This window comes from Rhinolophus sinicus, chromosome 16 (assembly GCF_057876585.1).
Source record: "Rhinolophus sinicus isolate RSI-liver-muscle chromosome 16, RSI-T2T, whole genome shotgun sequence".
In the NCBI taxonomy this organism is placed as follows: Eukaryota; Metazoa; Chordata; class Mammalia; order Chiroptera; family Rhinolophidae; genus Rhinolophus; species Rhinolophus sinicus.
This window is the reverse complement of record NC_142516.1, coordinates 96,788,697-96,798,853: the sequence shown is the minus strand read 5'-3', so window position 1 is coordinate 96,798,853 and position 10,157 is coordinate 96,788,697. Positions and strand designations below refer to the sequence as shown.

Sequence of the window (10,157 nt, the reverse complement as noted above, 5' to 3'; positions counted from 1 at the left end):
AATGGAACTTGTTACAGTGAGTTAAATATTTTCTTAATTTTATACAGTACATATTTTCAAAATGAACACCACCACTGAAGAGTTTGCTAACCACTGTTAGCAATTAATGTTTTATACACACTTAATTTTAATTTAGTTATAGTATGTGGCTCTCCAAATGTTGTTAGTACATGAAATGTTACGTTTAAACATAATAATAAGATAATCCTCTACGATGAAGACTCAGGACATCAAAACTTTGATCATTATTGCACCTATTTTTCTACAGAAAAATGGGTAGTTTATATCATAATCCTTCCAAAAAGTGAACAGACACGTTATAAAAATTACAGACTCATTGGCATTGAACAAAATCTACAATGAACATTTTTTGTGAACTGATGTACAGAATATGCAATGAAATTTGCTTAACTATGATCATGCAAATAAAAATCCTCCACAATCATTTTTGCATCATGTTTTATAAAATGGTCTCAAAGATATTCTTCCATAAACATTTCTGGTGCAATTTAGTGAACGACAAAAATACAAAGCTATCCCTTATTCTTTATTTTATAGATTTAAAACATGCCTTTGTACTGCTGAAATAGAAATAGTGTGTTTGGGAGAACTGAGCTAATGAAACATTTAAAAACCAATACATCTTGGTCCGACATTAGCTGCCTTGATATATAGCAGCCTCCCATAATTACTGGTGTCAGTACTGTTGTAAATGAAGAATAGTTAAATATTGAAAGAGTAACACACAATTCAAAACATTTTTTAAAAAATAAAAGGCAGTTTCATAAACATGAAGAAATCTCTAAAAGAAAAATAATCACATCAATTGTGATATACATTGGAAAATAGTAAAATGTCATTTTCCAAAATAGTAGTTTCTTTATTATATCCCCCATCTATTATAACCAATCTTGGAAATATACCTTAAACATAATGGTGTCGTACATGAAAATGCTCCATTATTCAATGTGATAAATTTAATAAGTTAGAATATGATTTTCTTTTCTGATGTTAACCATGAAAAAAGAAAAGAACAGCACCTGAAATACTAAAATGAATTTAGCTAAGAATTAAGCAGTAACCTACATGTTTTGGTTCAAAATACAGTTTATAAAACTGTAAAAGTATACCGCCTTAAGAAATTTACTTCTATAGTTTTGCAGATTACACAAAGAAATAAACAAAGATCTGCTCTAAATCCAAATAAATTTCCACTTCTCCCAATCAGGACAAAGTGGAATTTCATTTAATGTTTGTAAGACTGTGATACCTACAGTAGCTCATATAGTTGTATATATCACTCCCACCCTGTCCCTCCCCCCCAAAACAATTTTTTTTGGCTCCAAAATAAAGTACAATAATAAACTCTTGATGAAAAACTATGTTATGGGGCAATCTATCATATACTATGACTAAATATGAATTTACAGAAAAGAGCACATCCCATTTTCAGCACTTTTTTTTCATAAACATGCAACTCACTATAAAATACAAAACACTTGCTTTCAAGAACAGCTTTATAAAGACACACTGCATCAATAAAATTGTTTTTTTCCTGATTACCTTTACATTGTAATGGAGAACTGGAACTTTTCTAATGTGTATATATCAGATTTTATATTATAGTGTAATAATTTGCATTTTCTGAACATAATGCTCAAGAGGAAATATCTATACACAATAACATTCTAGACTATTAAAAACTAATTCAAATTACAGAATTTTATTGATACAGTAGATTAATAATAACTGAAAAGGGATGATAAAATGGATAAAGAATTCAGTACATTATTTTATAACACATTCTTTAAAATTAAAATATTTTAAATCTCTCTCTTAAAATTTTCATTGCCATGAAAGGCCAGAAAATTCTGGGACCAATACTGAGGTGTAACATAATCAAACAACTTCAGGACTATTTCACAATTTGCATGATGTCCTCCCATCAGAGGCCATCATTCAGGTTTAATGGCAGACAATTTAGCACCTCTGAAGATTAAGGGTGCCCAGGAGTAAACACTAGGTAAGAATACACAAGGGAAAGAGACCATTTAACTCTCCAACAAATAGTGACATCAAGAAAATGACATTATTTGTTGAAAAACATTTTTTCACAGTAAAATTGCAGAGTATACAAATACAAACACTGACAGATGACTGCTTAAGATCTATCCTAACAAATTCTTTTCAAACCAATAGATCCAATAAACAGTTGGGTACTGTCAGTTTAAAGCCACAGATAAAAGCTATACAAGCACTTTAGAAGTCAGAAACATTAAAAAAAAAAAAGAAAAAATATATTTACAAGTTTCTTCTTTAGTTTCTGTCCACACAGCCATCGCACGTCACACTGTCACAAGACTCCATAGTCAATGTCACCATGCGTATGGCTAAGCGTGTGACCACAAATACACGAGGTCATCAAAGGAAGGTCCAATGTCCTCTCTTCAGCAGTCCCATTTTGTGCCTCAAAGGCTTTCCCCATCCTCAAGCTTGACAAAAATGATTTTCAAAGCGTTCACATATAAAGTCATTAATTACATGCATTCATCGCCTCTCTCTTTTAGAACTTCGCCGCCGTACCTTAAAAGAAAAGCCACCAGATGCTAAATTAAAATGGGTACACATTTATTAGACATAGCGGTAATTATTATTATTATTATTTCACCAATCATTATCATTGTTCTTGATTTTCTCTGCTTTTCTTTCCTTGCAACCTTTGTATTTAACTTGCTGCCTTGGCCTCACTTTTTTAGATCTATATTAGTATTTGAATGTTCATAAACAGCCTTTCCCCGAATAGCAAGATAAAATGATTTTACTTTCCTATTTAATAATTTTAAAAAGAAATGGACAGAAGTACATGTTGATAGCAAGAAAAACAACTGCAAATATCATCTTTTTACTTATGTTTCTGTAGTAAAAGAAAACATTTGATACTGTGAACAGGTTTCTTTCTGGGGAAATAATGAATGTGGATCCTGACAACTACCCTGTTTCCCGAATATAAGAACTAGTTGGACCATCAGCTCTAATGCGTCTTTTGGAGTAAAAATTTATATAAGACCCGGTCTTATCTAACATAATATCATATCATACCAGGCGTTATATTAATTTTTCCTCCAAAAGACGCATTGGAGCCGATGGTCCAGCTAGGTCTTATTTTTGGGGAAACAACGGTATCAAATACATATAAATAGGCTGAAATTCAGACATGTTACCATTTACTGGCAAGCACTAATGCAAGCATAAAACTTTCAAAAGAGGTCACTATTAACAAGAGGACTATAACAACAGAATTTTAATTTAATTAATTTACGGTATAGTTTTTCTTTGACGAAGACATCAATCAACTGTGGACTCTTCAGCCTTATTTTTACTTCCCAAGAAGACCCCAACCAAGCCCAGCTGGTCTGAGACCACAGTGCAGCCTGTTTTTTGTGTGGCCTTACCCCGCTCACAGATAGACATGCTGACTATATTAAATCGAACAAAGGACTTGATCACAGAACACAGGTTTCTCAGATATGATGGCTGGCTGAGGTGACGCAAAGATTCACCATGAGTATCATTAAGAGAAAATCCCTTACTTAAATGTTGAATTATATTTCTTCCAAAGAGAAATGTCTGAGATGTGTTCACTAGGAAAGCCATTCATTACTTTAAAAAAACAGTATCTCAGAAAGCATCACATTCCTACCTTTTTTTAAAAAAAAGTGTCTATTACCAATTTTATGAATTCCAAAGCCTGATTTTAGTTAAAGACATGATTTTATTCTATATGATTGACTAACTTCTAATTTCTACGGTGAAAATCAAACAAAAAGTAATAAAACATAACAGTACATTTAACAGATACCAGTGTTCTAAAATCCAGGTACAGAACTGCCCAAAGTGTCAGTGTCATACTGCGACTTGTTCTTCTACATTTAGTTTTAAACTTGACATTTACACTTTTTCACTAGGCTACATCTGTTATTCTCAGTTTGTTTCAGGTTTCCATTATCCAAGCTAGTAGTTGAAACAATGCTTCAAACTAATGAACAGAAATATATAAATACTTGGAATTGTAAGTAACAGCAAATGCTAAATGGCTGTGACCAAATATTTACCAACTCTATTTCTCTATCCCATACCATCACACATGGCATTTTAATAAACACATACGTTTACTGTAGAAACTTCCTCCTCTTCTGTTTCTTCCTGTGGAACATCATCATTGACAGGGGAGCCACCCTGAAACACATCCACTTCTTCACTTGAATCATTTTCCTTAGTAGCTGCTTGTTTGGAGCGTCCTACACGGCTGGAGTAAAACACAAGAAAATAAAATGAACATTCTGATCTTTTAAGTAGCAGATTACACCTCATTAGAGGAAATGCCTTCAGATATTTTATGAATTCTCATTTATTATCATTTTAATCCTCAATTACTTCATAAGACAAGAAATGTTTTTCTTATATTCTGAACCCTAAACCAGTGCTTAATCCTAGAATCTTACAAAGATCTGCCAAGTCACAAACACAAGTGTGACTGCGAGCAACACCATAAAGGATTTAAAAACATAACCCAAACTCTGCTCTTTTATCTTTGCCAGCTAGTGAAAGGCATCTTGACTGAGCTGCCCGAAGCAGAAAATCTGGAGTCTACCTTACTACTGTACCACTCTTTATCTGGCCCTGTAGATTCTATTTATAAAGAAATCTCAAATCCATTCACTTCGCTCCACCTCCATTGTGGCTACATATTTCCAAACCATTCTCATCACTTGCTTCTTCTCTTTACAAAGTCATCTTTTAAAAAGGTAAAACCAGCTGATGCTACTCCCCGTGGATAGCTCCTACTGTCCTGAGAGTAGTTTTGTAAACCTCTTAACACAGTACCTAACATCCTTGCCAACCTGTCTGTTCACACCTCTTTCCACTCCCCAACTCCCCCTAACTGCAACCCAGCAAACCTTGCCTTCCTTCAGCTCTTGGAATCTGCCAAGATGTTTCCCACTTCAGAACTTTCAAACACAGCATTCCTTCCATCTGAAATGTTCTCTCCCTACTGTCAGTCTAATTCCCATTGTTCTCAAGGAATCTGGTTCCCAGCCCACCCATTACACTCATAGCAGCCCAAATTTTTCCTTCAGGGCACATATCACAAGTTAGAATCCCATATTTATGTGTGACTCTTTTCTAATGCCCATTTAGATGGGAGTTCTTTAAGGACAAGAATCACGCTATGTTTTGTGCCACAGTTATTTCCTAGCACCTTGTACTCTCTAAAACATGGGAGGCAATCAAAAATATGTAATAGACACCACTATTTAATCAAATGTATCCCTCTTGATATTTTTTTAAATAAGAATATTGTTATCACTTCTATGAGCAATCCAAAATATGTACTGTTTTAATCCATGCTCAGACCAAGCAATTTTTTCACTTGATTTAGTTTTTCAGAATTAACAAAGAAAATACAAGAATTACATAGAAAGATAATACAGTGGTTCTCAATTTCACTGAGGTCAGAACACAAAAAACAGGCAAATACAACACGTTATTATACTAGCTCTAAAAGAGCTTCCCAGTGAAGGGGTGACAGGCTATTAAGATAGAATATAGCATCTCTTTCTGTATTGATTTTTTAAAAGAAATACTTGTTTGGGTTAGAACATTCATGTGAGGACTTGTATGATTTTAGGACATAACATAGTAATTTAAGCCATTAATTTTATGATGCCCAACTATAAACAAATTAAAATCATGAGCCTGAAAGATATTTACCGTTATTTCCTTGTTATAAAATCAATCATGGGAATTTAACATTCCTTAAGAATTCTTTTTTAAAACCAGTGATTTTCCATGATTGAATTCAAACACATTTATGAAGCTGTCACAAAAATGTACTTACCTTTACTTTTTACCCGAGGGAAAAATTAAATGGGAGAAGGAATGAAGTATGGGCTATTCAGGCACCATTTCCTCTTCCTGTGGAACACACAGGAAGAGGACAAATTTCTAAGATAACTAAGTGTTGGCAACTCTGAAAACTCAAGCCACTGATATAATTACATAATGGGATTACTCTCGGAAGAACTGACTTATAGAAGACATGTCGTTATATTTCCACTTAAACAGCTGAGAAGAAAAAAGTGCCGAAGTTACAAATTAACAGCAATGATGTTCCTGTCACTTTAATAACGTTGCATACAGATTTGTTATTGTAACTCTTGTATGAACTCGTGATTGTGTGACCATCCAAAACCATCTGGATGTGGACATAGATGTGTTAATTTGATTAGAAAACCAACAAAATCAAGACATCAAAAACTGGAGATCAGCATGTGATAATTTCTTTGGATGTGATTTAAGAAAAACGATGCCTGTTACTTCCCTACACAGTTCAAAGAATGAAAGCAAAAGTGTAAAAGCTATTATTTAAAAAGTTGCTGAGGAGACACATGAAGAAAAACTGTAGTGTGAAATGAATGTCAAGGCATCCTGATCAATATGCTGTGATTAAAAATACCTTATCATTTCTTTCGGCACCATAAAATCTTTCCTGGAAATAATCATGAAAGATTGGTATTCATGAAAGATTTGCCTAAAACCTGTACAAATTATTACCAGAGGGTTAGTTGGAATACCAATCACCTAGGTAAGTTTATGAAAATTTTATCTTACCTAGTGTGATGGAGCTAAATAGATGGGGTTTAAATGCAGCCCTATGTATATTTTAAAATTTATAAACTTTTGCAAAATAATTTGAAATTGGTTTAAAATTTAATATTATTTACAACTTACACATTTTTTTTTGGTTGTGATGGTGATGGCGTTTTTGATGGTCTTCCTCGTCCTTTCTGTGGGATGGACTGTGTGGGCTCAACTGCACTAGTTTCAGGAGATTCTGCTCTGCTTTGGGGAAGACCCAAATGTGGACAGTGTCAAATTCTGACTTACACGAGAGGCACAAATACATGCACTTTACAGTTACACACTCTCACCTCTGCTGCGCCCTCCGTGATGGTCGGTGCTGTTTACTTTTGGACTTCTGTTCTGTGTTTCCACTTTGTCTCTCTTCTTCTTCCTCTTCTTCAGCTACTGAAGGTCCAGATTTTTTTTTGCTTCCTTTTTTAGAAGGTTTCATTGGTGGCTCTTCTTTTGGTGCACCCCCAGCACCAAGAGGTTTCGGTGGTCGGCCTCTTTTACCTTTTTTTGGTGGACTATTCTGTTCATCCTCATTTTCTAACACATCTTCTTTGAGCCTCTTTTCCTCAGGCCACTGCTGTTCCTCTGACTCGGAAGCTGTATGGCCTCTCTTCCGTCCACGTTGACTGCCTTTAGGTTTCTGTTCCTGGACCAACTTAGTCAGGTCATCCATACCTAATTTCTCTTCCGAATCTGGGGCAGGTGTCTTTTTCCGGCTTCTAGGTTTCTCCAATTCAGACTAGGGATAAAAATCACAATTTTAAATATAAAATTGTTAGTATACATATTTTGAAGAATCAGACAAAAAAATCTGTTATCCACATTTTTCTGTCATAAAAATGTACTTAAAGTATAGTTCTTAAATACATCAGAACCATAACTACTTACTTGCTTTTATTAATAGTTTTTTTAATTTAAAAAAATTCTCTGGGGTAAGAGGGCAATTCTTTATTCTTACTTAAGCTAGAGAGCCGCAAATGGAAACCTCTCAAAAATCAGTGTTTTATTAAATTATAAATTTTAGTGAAGAGCTAAAAAGAACATTCTGAACTCAATGCTTGAATGATGGAGAATTATACTAAAGTATAATGGATATGCTTTAATACTAAATTTAACTCACTCTAATTTTACCATACAGTATATATAGTAAGACATAAAATATCAACTGTTATATGTTTTACATATCATAAAAGAAATTTTTACTTTGTAAATAAAAGTTGCAAAAAGTCAAACATATTCATCATTTATTAAAAATATTGAACACGTTTCTGAATCAAAGATCCTGCTTCTTCCCAAGTACAACAAGTTAACAAAAATAATTTAAAAATCAGTGACTTTCAAATTTAAAATAAAATCCTAGTCTACATTTCAGAGAATTTATGATTTTCCAACAGATACTGAGGAAATTCTCCAAAGAAGCTAAGAATAGTATGTATGAAGATGTATAATGCTCTTCATACGCACACGTACATACGACACAGAAATACCTAAGTTTGTAATAAGTTAACTTCCAAAGAGTTTGTACCAATTTACATTCTTAAAAATCAGTGAAAAAGAATTATCTGATTACCTATAATTTTTTAATATGTTTAATTAGCCACTTGTATTTCAGGTCTGTGAACTGCCTAATTATGCCACTGGTATTATGCCCCTTATCCATTTGTTTACTGGAGTCTTAAGTATTTTATTGTATATTCTTCTACATTTTGGTATATTTTAAAATTTTATTTCCTATTTGTTATGGACTGAATTGTCTGTCCACAAAATCCATAGGTTAAAGTCAGGATCCCTAATGTGATGGTATCGGGAGAGGGGGCCTTTACTAGGTACTTGCGTTGAGATGAGGTCATGTGGGTGGGGCCCTCGTGATGGGATTAGTGCCCTTGGAAGAGACACCAGAGAGCTCTCTCTCTCTCTGCCATGTGAGGACACGGCAAGAAGGTGGCCATCAGCTAACCAAGAGAGTGCTTACCAGGAACAGAATCAGTCGGCACTTTGATCTTGAATTTTCCAACCTCCAGAAATGTGAGAAAATTAATTTCTGTTGTTTAAGCTATCCAGTCTATGGTATTTTGTTATAGCAGCCTGAGCAGACTGAGATATTATTTTATGTTGTTTTAGAATAGGATGTGAGATGAGGTTCTAAACTGTGTTGCTCTACTCCTAACCCCAAAGAGACAATTTTTTCAAAATCACTGATTTTGTAATGCTTCCCTTATTCTATATTATGTTTTAAAAAATAATGTTTATGGGCTAATTAACAGCAGCACAATATTTTACTAATTATAATTAAGTATGTTTGTGTCTTGTTGGGCTGAACTTATCCTTATTATGCCTCTTTTTTTAATCCATTTCTTCTGCCACATGGACTTAAAATCACACTGGAATTTTACAATTGTATAGTCATTTAGAAAAAACTGCCATCTTTTAAATTCATTTTTCCCATGAAGGAACATGGCATGTCCTTTCTCTCTCTTCAAGTCCTCTATGTTTCTCACTTTTGATATTTTATCCACATAGGTTCCCACTACTTCTTTTGAAGGTTATGTTTATATCCATCCATCCATCCACCCACCCACCCATCCACCCACCCTAACTTAACCCAACCTATCTAATTTTGTTGTTGCAATGGTTATTACGAGGTCAATCCCCTTTCCAAATGTATACCTGATATAAAGTAAAATCAGCGGAGTAAAATTAGTTACATACATACATATATACAGATCTATGGCTACCATGCTAAATTCCTAGTTTTTTTATTGCTTCTCTTATTTTTCCAAGAGAATAAAAACAGAAATGAATTTGTCTCTTCTTTGTCATTGTCATACCTTTGACTCCTACTTCATGTCTTCCTGAAATGGTCAAACATTCTAGAACAATTTTAAAAAATAGTGACAGCTGTTTGCTTGTTTTGTTCCTGATTTTTAATAAGAATGCTTCAAGTATTTTGACTTTAAAAAGAATAACTTTGACTAAATCATTCACTACCAATTTAACAGACAAAACTTTTAGCATGTTAAGGATGTATTCTTCAGATAGTAATTTATTAAGAGTACATATTTAAATATCTGTGTCTTCTTTGGCATGGTTATCTTGTTAATATTTTTCTTGTTTGGTATATTGATATGTTACAATATATTAAAAGATTTTTTTAGCATTAAATTATCCTTACATTCCATAAAAAAATTTTAAAAAAACTATAAATGACTGGTTTTGATTTGTTTAGTATTTATTTAGGTTTTGTACATAACTTAAACATTAACTGTCATTACTCAGAGATACCGTGTTTCCCCGAAAATAAGACCTAGCTGGACAATCAGCTCTACTGTGTCTTTTAGAGCAAAAATTAATATAAGCCCTGGCATAGTTCATATTATATTATTATATTACATTGTATTACTATATTATATTATATTATGTTATATTATGTTATGTTATATTATATTATATTATATTATATT

The 10,157-nt window shown here is 33.3% G+C and overlaps 1 protein-coding gene across 5 annotated transcripts in view; it reads right to left on the bottom strand.

Annotated features, from left to right (window-relative positions):
- Positions 1 to 2,416: 2,416 nt before the first annotated feature.
- Positions 2,417 to 10,157, bottom strand: part of PDS5B (PDS5 cohesin associated factor B) — a 160,466-nt gene continuing 152,725 nt past the window's right edge. For 2 of the 5 annotated variants that reach the window (XM_019736560.3, XM_019736558.3), the window contains exons 32-35: positions 6,993 to 7,435; positions 6,793 to 6,903; positions 4,168 to 4,306; positions 2,417 to 2,583 (exon numbers count right to left, since the gene is read on the bottom strand). In XM_019736560.3, coding sequence (XP_019592119.1) covers positions 2,548 to 2,583; positions 4,168 to 4,306; positions 6,793 to 6,903; positions 6,993 to 7,435 — 729 coding nt within the window. In that variant the 3' untranslated portion in view covers positions 2,417 to 2,547. The remainder of the gene's footprint in view (positions 2,584 to 4,167; positions 4,307 to 6,792; positions 6,904 to 6,992; positions 7,436 to 10,157) is intronic. The other 3 variants (XM_019736561.3, XM_019736559.3, XM_019736562.3) reach the window with 2 other exon arrangements.